The sequence below is a fragment of the Pristiophorus japonicus genome, chromosome 7 (genome assembly GCF_044704955.1).
Source record: "Pristiophorus japonicus isolate sPriJap1 chromosome 7, sPriJap1.hap1, whole genome shotgun sequence".
Lineage (NCBI taxonomy): Eukaryota > Metazoa > Chordata > Chondrichthyes > Pristiophoridae > Pristiophorus > Pristiophorus japonicus.
In genome coordinates, this window is record NC_091983.1 from 194,460,182 (window position 1) to 194,476,100 (window position 15,919).

At 42.8% G+C, this 15,919-nt stretch overlaps 1 protein-coding gene across 3 annotated transcripts in view; it reads left to right on the forward strand.

Annotated features, from left to right (window-relative positions):
* The window catches only part of LOC139267396 (uncharacterized), a 277,107-nt gene that overhangs the window by 186,640 nt on the left and 74,548 nt on the right, over positions 1 to 15,919 (forward strand). For all 3 annotated transcript variants that reach the window (XM_070885663.1, XM_070885664.1, XM_070885665.1), the window contains 3 exons: positions 3,878 to 3,987; positions 6,103 to 6,252; positions 8,129 to 8,182. In XM_070885663.1, the coding sequence (XP_070741764.1) occupies positions 3,878 to 3,987; positions 6,103 to 6,252; positions 8,129 to 8,182 (314 nt within the window). The remainder of the gene's footprint in view (positions 1 to 3,877; positions 3,988 to 6,102; positions 6,253 to 8,128; positions 8,183 to 15,919) is intronic.

A 15,919-nucleotide genomic window follows, 5' to 3' on the forward strand; every position in this document is an offset into this window, starting at 1 on the left:
AAACCACCCTAGCAACACCAGATACTAATAATGAAGGCATGTTATTGGTAGCTGGCGATGTTAAGACATAGCAGGAGGACCTTAAATGTTAAATCCATCCCTCAAGAGTGGAATCAATTTTGAGACAATTATTTTGCTGCTTCCACCTTCAAATCTTACTTTCAAGGGCCCTGATCACGGTACTGTCCTACAGGACACCCGCCCTGCTCTGCTCTTGCAGGCACCCGAAGCTTTAGGGGCCATTAACCTCCTCCCTTGCTGGAAGACCACCTGAAAATTACAAATAGAGCTGATGGACATTATTTACTCAATTTGTTAACTGTGATATTATTTTAGTAATTCATTGAGTCCAATATAATTTATTTAATTGATGAATTCCTGCAGGCCTGCCCACTCAATTCTGATTTTATTTATTTAATTAAAGAATGTTGTTTTAAAAGTATGTATGCTTTGACTCCCTGCAAGAGTACAAGTTAGCTTGGATGATATGGAATCTATATGGGTAGAGCTGCAGAACACCAAAGGGCAAAAAATGTTAGTGGGAGTTGTGTATAGACCTCCAAACAGTAGTAGTGATGTTGGGGAGGGCATCAAAAAGGAAATTAGGGGTGCATGCAATAAAGGTGCAGCAGTTATAATATGCACTTTGTGACTTTAATATGCACATAGATTGGGCTAGCCAAACTTGAAGCAATACGGTGGAGGAGGATTTCCTGGAGTGCATAAGGGATGGTTTTCTAGACCAATATGTCGAGGAACCAACTATGGGGGAGGTCATCTTAGACTGGGTGTTGTGTAATGAGAGAGGATTAATTAGCAATCCCTTGGGGAAGAGTGACCATAATATGGTGGAATTCTGCATTAGGATGGAGAATGAAACAGTTAATTCAGAGACCATGGTCCAGAACTTAAAGAAGGGTAACTTTGAAGGTATGAGGCGTGAATTGGCTAGGATAGATTGGCGAATGATACTTAAGGGTGACTGTGGATGGGCAATGGCAGACATTTAGAGACCGCATGGATGAAATACAACAATTGTACATTCCTGTCTGGCGTAAAAATAAAAAAGGGAAAGTGGCTCAACCGTGGCTATCAAGGGAAATCAGGGATAGTATTAAAGCCAAAGAAGTGGCATACAAATTGGCCAGAAATAGCAGCGAACCTGGGGACTGGGAGAAATTTAGAACTCAGCAGAGAAGGACAAAGGGTTTGATTAGGGCAGGGAAAATGAAGTATGAGAAGAAGCTTGCAGGGAACATTAAGACAGATTGCAAAAGCTTCTATAGATATGTAAAGAGAAAAAGGTTAGTAAGGATAAACGTAGGTCCCGTGCAGTCAGAATCAGGGGGAGTCATAACGGGGAACAAAGAAATGGCAGACCAATTGAACAAGTACTTTGGTTCGGTATTCACTAAGGAGGACACAAACAACCTTCCGGATATAAAAGGGGTCAGAGGGTCTAGTAAGGAGGAGGAACTGAGGGAAATCCTTATTAGTCGAGAGATTGTGTTGGGGAAATTGATGGGATTGAAGGCCGATAAATCCCCAGGGCCTGACGGACTGCATCCCAGAGTACTTAAGGAGGTGGCCTTGGAAATAGTGGATGCATTGACAGTCATTTTCCAACATTCCATTGACTCTAGATCAGTTTCTAGCGAGTGGAGGGTAGCCAATGTAACCCCACTTTTTAAAAAAGGAGGGAGAGAGAAAACAGGGAATTATAGACCGGTCAGCCTGACATCGGTAGTGGGTAAAATGATGGAATCAATTATTAAGGATGTCATAGCAGCGCATTTGGAAAGAGGTGACATGATAGGTCCAAGTCAGCATGGATTTGTGAAAGGGAAATCATGCTTGACAAATCTTTTGGAATTTTTTGAGGATGTTTCCAGTAGAGTGGATAAGGGAGAACCAGTTGATGTGGTATATTTGGACTTTCAGAAGGCGTTCGACAAGGTCCCACACAAGAGATTGATGTGCAAAGTTAGAGCACAAGGTATTGGGGGTAGTGTGCTGACGTGGATTGAGAACTGGTTGGCAGACAGGAAGCAAAGAGTAGGAGTAAATGGGTACTTTTCAGAATGGCAGGCAGTGACTAGTGGGGTACCGCAAGGTTCTGTGCTGGGGCCTCAGCTGTTTACACTGTACATTAATGATTTAGACGAGGGGATTAAATGTAGTATCTCCAAATTTGCGGATGACACTAAGTTGGGTGGCAGTGTGAGCTGCGAGGAGGATGCTATGAGGCTGCAGAGTGACTTGGATAGGTTCGGTGAGTGGGCAAATGCACGGCAGATGAAGTATAATATGGATAAATGTGAGGTTATCCACTTTGGTGGTAAAAACAGAGAGGCAGACTATTATCTGAATGGTGACAGATTAGGAAAAGGAGAGGTGCAACGAGACCTGGGTGTCATGGTACATCAGTCATTGAAGGTTGGCATGCAGGTATAGCAGGCGGTTAAGAAAGCAAATGGCATGTTGGCCTTCATAGCGAGTGGATTTGAGTACAGGGGCAGGGAGGTGTTGCTACAGTTGTACAGGGCCTTGGTGAGGCCACACCTGGAGTATTGTGTACAGTTTTGGTCTCCTAACTTGAGGAAGGACATTCTTGCTATTGAGGGAGTGCAGCGAAGGTTCACCAGACTGATTCCCGGGATGGTGGGACTGACCTATCAAGAAAGACTGGATCAACTGGGCTTGTATTCACTGGAGTTTAGAAGAATGAGAGGGGACCTCATAGAAACGTTTAAAGTTCTGACGGGTTTAGACAGGTTAGATGCAGGAAGAATGTTCCCACTGTTGGGGAAGTCCAGAACCAGGGGTCACAGTCTAAGGATAAGGGGTAAGCCATTTAGGACCGAGATGAGGAGAAACTTCTTCACCCAGAGAGTGGTGAACCTGTGGAATTCTCTACCACAGAAAGTAGTTGAGGCCAATTCACTAAATATATTCAAAAGGGTGTTAGATGAAGTCCTTACTACTAGGGGAATCAAGGGGTATGGCGAGAAAGCAGGAAGGGGGCACTGAAGTTGCATGTTCAGCCATGAACTCATTGAATGGCGGTGCAGGCTAGAAGGGCCGAATGGCCTACTCCTGCACCTATTTTTCTATGTTTCTATGTTTCTAGTTGAGCTTATCAGTAGGCATCTTGAAGCTACTTATACTGTCCACTTCAAAGGCCTTTCCTGGTAAAAAATCCCACAACTCGATTACCATTTGGATCACAATGTTCTGCCTGACTTTTGACCATGGGTGCAACTTGTGCCCTCTGGTACTTGAACCTATTGCCACAGGAAAGCATCATCATCATAGGCAGTCCCTCGGAATCGCGGAAGACTTGCTTCCACTCTGAAAATGAGTTCTTAGGTGAGTGAACAGTCCAATATGAGAACCACAGTCCCTGTCACAGGTGGGACAGACAGATGTTGAGGGAAAGGGTGTGTGGGGTGTCTGGTTTGCTGCACACTCTTTCCGCTGCCTGCGCTTGGTTTCTGCATGCTCGTGGCGATGAGACTCGAGGTGCTCAGCGCTCTCCCAGATGCACTTCCTCCACTTAGGATGGTCTTTGGCTAGGGACTCCCAGGTATCAGTGGGGATGTTGCATTTTATCAAGGAAGCTTTGAGGGTGTCCTTGAAACGTTTCCTCTGCCCACCTCGTTTGCCATGAAGGAATTCCGAGTAGAACGCTTGCACAGGAAACAAGGTTGTTGTTGTTCATTTTCTGATTTAAAAATGGTAAAGATTTACATTATAGTATGGAAGGACAATAATATTTTAAAAAAGACCTGATTTGCAGCCCTGAAGATGTTTAGAACACAATGACTAAAAGAGGGAAAAATATGCAATTTACACTTGAAATTCCTCTTTCTTCCAGATGTTTGGAACCATTCAGTCATGACAGAAAACTTCTCGATAGTGAGGCCTCAAATTGTTGAAAACTTTGTTCAAAAATTGAAGGAGCATTCACAAGAAACTGATAAAGAGGTGTGGAACCAGTTTAATTTGCCAGCAGTTTAATAAACACAAGTAAATTTGCTGTCAAGTGTCAATAACAGGACTCAGTTACCAAGGTGGTTTCTTGAGTTAAAGTAGCTATTGTGTCAAAGTTGAAACAGCTAATCTTTTCAATTTATATCATTTTTAGTTCTGTATGGTAATATTGGTTAGAGATGAATATTATGTAACTCAAAAAAAGCTCCCATGTTCCTTTGATCCTTTACGTTTTTAATTTGTGGAATATGCCACTTGAAAAATAAACATAAAAATGCTTTCTTTTTATTGAGCTTTCAATCATCCTTTAATGGATTCTGAAAGAACCCTAGCTAAGGATGAATGGGTGTCTGTCTATAGAGCGCGCACAACTTGGGGTAATTTCAAACTAACTTGCTGGGAGAGAATCCTGCCCATTCACTCAAATGAAGCCCCAAGAGCGTGCTGGAGATTTTAAAAATTCATTCATGGGATGTGGGGAGATTTATTCCTGATCTCTAATTGCCCTTGAGAAGGTGGTGGTGGTGACCATTCCAGAAGGCAGTTAAGAGTAAACCACATTGCTGTGGGTCTGGAGACACATATAGGCCAGAAAGGGCAAGGACAGCAGAGGACATTAATGAACCAGATAGGCTTTTACAATAATGCAGTAGTTTCATGGTTGACATAAGTACCATTGAACTGAAAAACAAGGTGGAGAAGACCTCACTGCAGCACAGGACGTGGATAACTTTTTTTTACCTGTATAGACAACATATACGTGAGCTGATTGGATGGGTGGCTGACACACTGCACCAGTGGACCAATTACTCTGCAGCACCTGCAGTTTGAAACTATTATTACTCAATCAGGTACAGTAGGAGTGGCGAGCTCGGGCCAAAGGGGTGGCGAGAGATTGCAGAGCGACGTGATCAGGGCGCAGGAGAGGCATGAGTTCGGGACCCAGAAGAGGCAAGGGCCCAGGGGCAGCACGGGCCAGCCCACACTGCAATATGTGTGCGCACTAGGTCCGTGCAGCAGAGCTGGTCTTCAGTTGTCTTGGTTAATCCTTGCCACTGGACCAAGACTTCGCTCGGTCAAGCCCGTGTGATGGCTGGCATGCAACGGCCACCACACGTAAAAGAAATCCACGCACAGGCATCTTCCAACCTTCAACATGTAGTTGGGGACCTAGAATATTAAGTCCTTCATTGAAACACCTGTGAACTCATCCCTTTCTGGCGTGGAAGCAAGTCATCCTTGATACGAGGGACTGCCTATGATGATACGTACCATTATTGATAATAGTTTTTTAAAATTCCAGATTTATTTAATTAACCGAATTTGAGCTCGTATCTCCGGATCATTAGTTCAGACCTCTGGATTACTAGTCCAGTAACATAACCATTATGCTACTGTACAGTTAGATAGATTTTTAACCAATAAGGGAATTAAGGGTTACGGGGAGCGGGCGGGTAAGTGGAGCTGAGTCCACGGCCAGATCAGTCGTGATCTTGTTGAATGGCGGAGCAGGTTCGAGGGGCTAGATGGCCTACTCCTGTTCCTAATTCTTATGTCCTTATGTTCTTATGTACCCATAGACTAGATACAGTGCTAGATACAAAGGGACACCAGCATGTCCCTAATCTTCAGTGTTGCTGTGGTGGGCAGAAGTGGATTTAAATTTGAAAGGTCACCTCCATAAACTCCTCAATAGCGGCATGATTGGCTGCACTTTGGGTACATTAAAAAAAAAACATTCAGACTCCTCTCCCGCTGCCCCACAGACAGCCGGGGCTGCTCTCCTGCTGCTGGTGCCTGAGGTCTCCAGCAGCAATTTTCTATCTGGTGCCCATCACATGCAGGAATCCCACTGGGGGTCTGCCAACATTATTTAAATTAGACAGAGCCTAGAAAATTTGCTGGAGTTTAGTGACGGCCAAAGGAAAGCAGATTAACATTAATAGAATTGTGATCATTTTCCTGTTTGTGGATTGAGGGTGAGGGGGGCAGGAGGATCAGAAATAATAAACTTGCACCAACAAGGAAGATTTACAACAGTACAAATGTGAAGCAACAGTGCAAAGCATGGCTGTACTGTGTATTCTAATGGTTTGGTGTTTTTGACAGATTATTTTCAGCAAAGATCATTTAAGTGGCTGCCTTATGGCTTTAGCCTGTGATGTAATGGGAAGGGAACGCAGTAACTTTGAGACTTATTCCATGTGTTACGAAAACATACTTCGTAGGGAGCACCAGCTGCTTTATCAAAAGGAACAGGTAAGGAACAGCAACAAAGTGGCCGTTAACAATATAGGTTTTATATTTAGCTGACAGCAGTATGACTGTTGCGACGACAATGTCACATTGGTTTCTCTTTCCTTCCTTTTGAAGGGATATGTTAATAGTAGATAACAGAAATCATGAGTCATCAGATGGGCGTGTATATGTCAGATGGGTGTTCATATGTTTATGTTTGATTATGTGTGTTGAGTACTGTGCATGTGTTGTGTATACTTAAAAGCTTTGTACACTTGCTCGGTGATGTGATGGCATTAACATACCGACAATGGCCTGGCTTTTGTACCAGTAATGACAGAGAAACTGTTAACATTCGCAATGAAGTGTAACTCGGTTTTGAACAGAATTCTGAATAATAGCTACTACTGAACAACCTGAAAAACTAATTTTATATTTGTGAAATGTCAAATTTCTCCATTATGATAAAAATTACTAGATTTTTAAAATATTAAAAAATATTTTCAAAAGTTTGTTTATAGCTTCTACCTTAATCCCATGGATATGTTCTAATCTTTATTTTGCTCTCCATAAAATTATTAAAAAGTGAATTATACAAGCCGCATTTTATTTCCTGATTTACTGTCTGTGAGAATTCTTCAATGTGATTGGCTGCTTAGCCAGGTTGATGACATCACTGCTGCTGGACACTGCAGTTCCCCTATAGACAGTGCTACAATCAAATTAAAATCGAGAAAGCTAAAGTTTTTGCCACAGAGATCGCAAGATCTTTGTGAGCAGCTCTCTTCGAGGTCAGCAGCGATCGCCATTGCTTCGACGCTATCCACAAATTCCGAGCAAAAATTTTCTCCAGCTACAGTAAACTGTTTTCTCTGGTAATGTGGAAATAGGTGATGCTTCACTGTCTTAATGTGCTGGAAGATGCATTCATTATCATCTCATTATCATACTTAAAACCATAGATATTTACAGCACAGAAGAAGGCCATTTCTACATTCACTTTTGCAACATTGCAATGTGCTGCATGACTGATCAATATAAAACTGTATTGTTAAACTCGTATAAGTTGCGAAAACACACTCGGACCATAAAGCCGAATGAAGCATTGTAATAAGTTTCACTTTCAAATAGCATGTGCAGTGATGTGGCGATGGTGACGTTCCTGTTTTGAACTTGTTTCAGAGTTCTTTGTAATCCAAGATTGAGTGAAAAGGAGTAGCTTTACTAAAATTTTAAAACAATACTATTCAGCTGTTCATCTTTTGTTTACGAGGCTCCATCTTGCAATCCTGGCTGCGGCAGTCTGTTTCAAACTAGTTGTCTAACTGATGCACCTGATCAGATACCGACTGGTAAGGGAATGACCCTAAATAACATACTCAAACTGATAGGAACCGTAAATGACCACTTCACTGATGTGTTGGCCAACTGTCTATTCTGCAGCCAGGACAATATTGTCTTCGTTTTTTACTCACAGTTCCATAGGATGGTGTCTGTGTCAGTCTGTCTGTCTCTCTGTCTGCCATCTATCTATCTATTGACGCTGCTGCTCAATTTTTGATTTCACTTCTCAACCATGTTTGTCTTTGGTCCCCTGCTGTGCAGGGCAAGCAGATTAAAGGACTTCTGAGTTGGCTTGTTTCTGGGCTTAGTAGAATCTACTGTGCTCAGATCCAGGGTACAGTTATGGTGGCAGTTATACACACTCTACAAACCACTCTCCTGAGTCAAATATGGTGACTACGTGAATATGGGAGGGAAAGGTATTTTTCAAAAAGGAGGAAGAATTTCTAGTTAATAAAAAATTGTTTATTACATGGAATTACATAGAATTTATAATAGTTAGAAAAACAAATTTTAATACTCTGCACAATATTTTGTTATGATTTTCTTTCAGGAAATGAAGGGAATACAGAAATCTCAAACACCATCTGCAGCACCTGACTGCCAGGTAAACTAGTTTCTTTTTACAACGGTTTATTCAACATGGTGTTTAAATATCAATTGTAGACTGTTAATCCATCACTAGCGAGGTCCGGAGAGTCCCACTGCTGGAGAGTCCCACTGCTGGAGAGTCCCACCGCTGGAGAGTCCCCTTGTCTCATTAGACATGTTGAGCTGCTCCACACATTTGATTTTTGAAGTAGACCACGAGTACACCTATATTTATTGTGTTGATTGGGCCACATATTTTGAAAATAATTTGAAAAATATTTTTAAATCAACTACTGCCAAAACTATCCACTCCCCCCACCCCACGCCCCAGCCCCCGTGTAAGATTTCTAAATCTCTGGCATTACATTGAGTGAGACTGATTCTTTTAAAACAATTCGAAACATTATTGAAACACACACACATGCACATTTATCATCAGTCGTCGGCTATCCTACGGACCTTACTTAGTTACAACAGATACAATGTTACAATAATGATTTATGAAAAGTTATACGTCACTTTCTTCTGGATGGCTGGCTGAACACACGGCTTGCTGCTTCGGCTGGTTTTCAGCAGGAGGTCTGCCATGTGCTCAGGAGAGAAGACGAGAGAGCAAAATGTGGCTTGAGTTTTTTTATATCCCTTAAGTCCATCGTTCCTCCGATAGCCTCAGGATTGGACCTTGGTTCCAGGGCAGTTCCTTGTTGGCTCTCCTCACTCATGTGTCTGCTGGACTGGCCCAGCCATCCCTTGATTAGGTTCAATGGCTTTCCAATTAACACAATGCACAAGCAGCATGCTGGAGGTCTGTGAGTTCCATTTTGAATTTTTCAAAACTTTCGTATAGTCTACATTTATACATACACAGAATCAATTTTATTACTGAACACTTTTATTCTTACACCGGACCCCCATGTTACACTGCTGTCACCAACAAAATTGCTGTAATACGGAGGAGGTGACACAGCTGCCTCCAGAGGGGAAGAGAATTCGTGCGAGAGCTGTTGCTACCGTCACTTTTTTTCTGGCCACAGGCAGCTGGAATATAGGCCTGTAATGTGGCTTTGTGGTAAATCTGCAGACAGGAACAAATTTAAAACTGAGATGAGGAGAAATTTCTTCTCTCAGAGGGATGTGGATCTGTGGAATTCATTGCCTCAGAGAGCTATGGAAGCTGGGTCATTGAATAAATTTAAGACAGAAATAGACAGTTTCTTAAACGATAAGGGAATAAGGGGTTATGTGGAGCGGGCGGGAAAGTGGACCTGAGTCCATGATCGGATCAGGCTCGAGGGGCCGTATGGCCCAATCCTGCTCCTATTTCTTATGTTCTTATTAAAGTCTTTCTCTGTTACAGCTACGGAATCTGCCCTGCAATGAAAATGGAGTGGGCTCTGCAGCACTGGGAACCCCAGTATGTTGTACATCCACTAGGTTCTATTCCAGACATTATTATTGATATCAACTGGGGCAATAAAAAAAGGGAAAAAAATTGCACAACAAAAATGACAAGAAAGTTGGGGGAATTGTAGAATCGATAGAAATTATTGTGAAAAAAACTGCAGAATAGTTGTTCGGAAAAGTTTGAAACAATTGATAGGGTAGATAGAGAGAAAATATTTTCTCTAGTGGGGGAGTCCAGAATAAGGGGGCATAACCTTAAAATTAGAGCTTGTCCATTCAGGGGTGATGTCAGGAAGCAGTTCTCTTGTTCGGCAAGGGTATTAAAGGTTGTGGAACCAAGGCAAGTAGATGGAGTTAAGATACAGATCACCCATGATCTAATTGAATGGCGGAACAGGCTAGAGAGGCTGAATGGCTTCCTCCTGTCCCTCTGTTCCTAAGTTCTGCAGTGGGGCTTGAACCCAGCCTTCTGACTGATAGTCAAGCATACTACCACTGAGCCAAGATGACACATATTGCTCACTGTTAATCAAAGTGAGGAATGTGTTCCCAGCAAGGACTAGAGCTGCAAACACTGGAGTTATACACAATAAAATTAGATGTCACATTGGGAGAGTTGGGAGAGGGATGAACTTTATATAAGAACATAAGAAATAGGAGCAGGAGTAGGCCATTTGGTCCCTCGAGCCTGCTCCGCCATTCAATAAGATCATGGCTGATCTGATTTTGGCCTCAATTCCACTTCCCTGCCTGCTCCCCATAACCCTTCACTCCCTTAGCATTCAAAAATCTGTCTATCTCCACCTTAAATATATTCAATAAACCGACCTCCACCAATCCCTGGGGTAGAAAATTCCAAAGATTCACGACCCTCTGAGAGAAGAAATTCCTCCTCATTTTCATTTTAAATGGGCAACCCCTCATTCTGAAACTATGCCCCCAGTTCTAGATTCCCCCACGAGGGGAAACATCCTATCTGCATCTACCCTGTCTAGCCCCCTCAGAAGCTTATACGTTTCAATAAGATCACCTCTCGTTCTTCTAAACTCAAATGAGCATAGGCCCTTTCTTCATAAGACAACCCCTTCATCTCAGGAATCAACCTCGTAAACCTTCCCTGAAATGCCCCCAATGCAAGTATATCCCTCTTTAAATACGGAGACCAAAACTGTATGCAGTACTCTAGGTGTGGCCTCACCAATACCCTGTACAGTTGTAGCAGGACTTCCCTACTTTTATACTACATCCCCCTTGCAATAAAGGCCAACATTCCATTTGCCTTCCTACTTGTTGTATCTTCTTGCTAATTTTTTGTGTTTCATGTACAAGGATCCCCAGATCCTGCTGTACCTCAGCATTTTGTAATCTCTCCCCATTTAAAAAATAATTTGCTTTTTTATTTGTCCAGCAAAGTGGATAACCTCACATTTTCCTACAATATATTCCATCTGCCAAATTTTTGCCCACTCACTTTGTTTATCTATATCCCTTTGCAGATTCTTTGCATCCTCCTTACTCCTCACAACTTGCTTTCCCACCTTTCTTTGTATCGTCAGAAAATTTAGCTACATTACACTCGGTCCCTTCATTTAAGTCATTAATATAGATTGTAAATAGTTGAGACGCCAGCACCGATCACTGCAGCACCCCACTAGTTACAGTTTACCAACCTGAAAATGACCCATTTATCCTGACTCTGTTTTCTGTTAGTTAGCCAATCCTCTATCCATGCTAATATATTACCCCCCAACCCCGTGAACTTTTATCTTGTGCAGTAACCTTTTACGTGGCACTTTATCGAATGTCTTCTGGAAATCCAAATACACAACATCTACTGGTTCCCCTATATCCACCCTGCTCGTTGCATTCTCACAGAACTCCAACAAATTTGTCAAACATGATTTTCCTTTCATAAAACCATGCTGACTCTGCTTTACTGTATTATGATTTTCTAAATATCCTGCTACTACTTCCTTAATAATGGACTCCAGCATTTTTCCAATGACAGATGTTAGGCTAACTGGTCTATAGTTTCCTGCTTTCTGTCACCCTCCTTTCTTAAATAGTGGTGTTACATTTGCAGTTTTCCAATCCGCTGGGACCTCTCCACAATCCAGGGAATTGTGGTAGATTAGAAAGAATGCATTCACTATCTCTGCAGTCACTTCTTTTAAGACCCTGGGATGTAAGCCATCAGGTCCAGGGGACTTCCACCTTTGGTCCCATTAGTTTGCCTAGTACTTTTTCTCCAGTGATAGTGATTGTTTTAAGTTCCCCCTCCCAATAGCCCTTGATTATCAATTATTGGGATGCTTTTAGTGTCTTCTATTGTGAAGACAGATACAAAATATTTGCCCAGAGTCTCCGCCATTTCACTATTTCCCATTATTAATTCCCCAGTCTCATCCTCTAAGGGACCAACACTGACTTTTTCCTTTTTATATACCTGTAGAAGCTCTTACTGTCTGTTTTTATATTTCTTGCTAGTTTATTCTCATAAACTATCTTCTCACTCTTTATTATTTTTTTAGTCATTCTTTGCTAGTTTCTAAAACATTTTCCAATCCTTTGGGCCTTCCATTATTCTTTGCAACATTGTATGCCTTTGTTTTCAATTTGATACGATCCTTTAACATAGAAACATAGAAAGTAGGTGCAGGTGTAGGCCATTCGGCCCTTCGAGCCTGCACCGCCATTCAATGAGTTCATGGCTGAACAATGCAACTTCAGTACCCCATTCCTGCATTCTCGCCATACCCCTTGATCCCATTAGTAGTAAGGACTACATCTAACTCCTTTTTGAATATATTTAGTGAATTGGCCTCAACAACTTTCTGTGGTAGAGAATTCCACAGGTTCACCACTCTCTGGGTGAAGAAGTTTCTCCTCATCTCGGTCCTAAATGGCTTACCCCTTATCCTTAGACTTTGACCCCTGGTTCTGGACTTCCCCAAAATTGGGAACATTCTTCCTGCATCTAACCTGTCTAAACCCGTCAGAATTTTAAATGTTTCTATGAGATCCCCTCTCATTCTTCTGAACTCCAGTGAATACAAACCCAGTTGATCCAATCTTTTTTGATATGTCAGTCCCGCCATCCCGGGAATCAGTCTGGTGAACATTCGCTGCACTCCCTCAATAGCAAGAATGTCCTTCCTCAAGTTAGGAGATCAAAACTGTACACAATACTCCAGGTGTGGCCTCACCAAGGCCCTGTACAACTGTAGTAACACTTCCCTGCCCCTGTACTCAAATCCCCTCGCTATGAAGGCCAACATGCCATTTGCTTTCTTAACCGCCTGCTGTATCTGCATGTTAACCTTCAATGACTGATATACCATGACACCCAGGTCTTGTTTCCTAATCCTCTTTTCCTAATCTGTCACCATTCAGATAATAGTCTGTCTCTCTGTTTTTACCACCAAAGTGGATAACCTCACATTTATCCACATTATACTTCATCTGCCATGCATTTGCCCACTCACCTAACCTATTCAAGTCACTCTGCAGCCTCATAGCATCCTCCTCGCAGCTCACACTGCCACCCAACTTAGTGTCATCCGCAAATTTGGAGATACTACATTTAATCACCTCGTCTAAATCATTAATGTACAATGTAAGCAGCTGGGGCCCCAGCGCAGAACCTTGCGATACCTCACTAGTCACTGTCTGCCATTCTGAAAAGTACCCATTTACTCCTACTCTTTGCTTCCTGTCTGTCAACCAGTTCTCAGTCCACGTCAGCACACTACCCCCAATACCATGTGCTTTAACTTTGCACATTAATCTCTTGTGTGGGACCTTGTCGAAAGCCTTCTGAAAGTCCAAATACACCACATCAACTGTTTCTCCCTTGTCCACTCTACTGGAAACATCCTCAAAAAATTCCAAAAGATTTGTCAAGCATGATTTCCCTTTCACAAATCCATGTTGACTTGGACCTATCCTGTCACCTCTTTCCAAATGCGCTGCTATGACATCCTTAATAATTGATTCCATCATTTTCCCCACCACCGATGTTAGACTGACCGGTCGGTAATTCCGTTTTCTCTCCCTCCTTTTTTAAAAAGTGGGGTTACATTGGCTACCCTCCACTCCATCGGAACTGATCCAGAGTCTATGGAATGTTGGAAAATGACTGTCAATGCATCCGCTATTTCCAAGACCACGTCCTTAAGTACTCTGGGATGCAGACCATCAGGCCCTGGGGATTCAATCCCATCAACTTCTCCAACATAATTTCCCGACTAATAAGGATTTCCCTCAGTTCCTCCTTCTTACTAGACCCTCTGACCCCTTTTATACCCGGAAGGTTGTTTGTGTCCTCCTTAGTGAATACCGAACCAAAGTACTTGTTCAAGTGGTGTGCCATTTCTTTGTTCCCCATTATGACTTCCCCTGATTCTGACTGCAGGGGACCTACGTTTGTCTTTACTAACCTTTTTCTCTTTACATATCTATAGAAGCTTTTGCAGTCCGTCTTAATGTTCGCTGCAAGCTTCCTCTCGTACTCTATTTTCCCTGCCCTAATCAAACCCTTTGTCCTCCTCTGCTGAGTTCTAAATTTCTCCCAGTCCCCGGGTTCGCTGCTATTTCTGGCCAATTTGTATGCCACTTCCTTGGCTTCAATACTATCCCTGATTTCCCTTGATAGCCACGGTTGAGCCACCTTCCCTTTTGTATTTTTACGCCAGGCAGGGATGTACAATTGTTGTAGTTCATCCATGCGGTCTCTAAATGTCTGCCAATGCCCATCCACAGTCAACCCCTTAAGTATCATTCGCCAATCTATCCCAGCCAATTCACGCCTCATACCTTCAAAGTTACCCTTCTTTAAGTTCTGGACCATGGTCTCTGAATTAACTGTTTCATTCTCCATCCTAATGTAGAATTCCACCATATTATTGTCACTCTTCCCCAAGGGGCCTCGCACAACGAGATTGCTAATTAATCCTCTCTCATTACACAACACCCAGTCTAAGATGGCCTCCCCCCTAGATGGTTCCTTGACATATTGGTCTCGAAAACCATCCCTTATGCACTCCAGGAAATCCTCCTCCACCGTATTGCTTCCAGTTTGGTTTGCCCAATCTATATGCATATTAAAGTCACCCATGATAACTGCTGCACCTTTATTGCATCCACCCCTAATTTCCTGTTTGATGCCCTCCCCAACATCACTAATACTGTTTGGAGGTCTGTACACAACTCCCACTAACGTTTTTTGCCCTTTGGTGTTCTGCAACTCTACCCATATAGATTCTACATCATCCAAGCTAATGTCTTTCCTAACTATTGCATTAATCTCCTCTTTAACCAGCAATGCTACCCCACCTCCTTTTCCTTTTATTCTATCCTTCCTGAATGTTGAATACCCTTGGATGTTGAGTTCCCAGCCCTGACCATCCTGGAGCCACGTCTCTGTAATCCCAATCACATCATATCTGTTAACATCTATTTGCACAGTTAATTCATCCACCTTATTACGGATACTCCTTACATTAAGACACAAAGCCTTCAGGCTTGTTATTTTAACACCCTTTGTCATTTTAGAATTATGATGTAGTGTGGCCCTTTTTGTTTCTTGCCTTTGTTTACTCGGCCTTCCACTATTGCTTTTTACCTTTCTACCATCTGTTTCTGACTCCATAATACTTCGCCCTGTCTCGCTGCAAAGGTTCCCATCCCCCTGCCATATTAGTTTTAACACTCCCGAACTGCATTAGGAAATGTTACCCCTAGGACATCAGTTCCAGTCCTGCCCAAGTGCAGACCATTCCTTTTGTACAGGTCCCACTTCCCCCAGAACTGGTTCCAATGTCCCAGAAATTTGAATCCCTCCCTCTTGCACCACTACTCAAGCCACGTATTTATTCTAACTATCCTGCTCCCTCTACTCTGATTAGCACGTGGCACTGGTAGCAATCCAGAGATTACTACCTTTGAGGTCCTACTTTTTAATTTAACTCCTAGCTCCCTAAATTCAGCTTGTAGGACCTCTTCCCACTTCTTACCTACATGTACCACGACAACTGGCTGTTCACCCTCCCTCTCCAGAATGCTCCGCAGCCGCTCCAAGACATCCTTGACCCTTACACCAGGGAGGCAACATACCATCCTGGAGTCTCGGTTGCGGCCGCAGAAACTCCTAACTATTCCCCTTACAATAGAGTCCCCTATCACTATAGCTCTCCCACTCTTTTTCCCGCCCTTCTGTGCAGCAGAGCCACCCATGGTGCCATGAACCTGGCTGCCGGTGCCTTCCCCTGGTAAGTCATCTCCCCCAACCGTATCCAAAACGGTATATCTATTTTGGAGGGAGATGACCGCAGGGGGCTCCTGCACTACC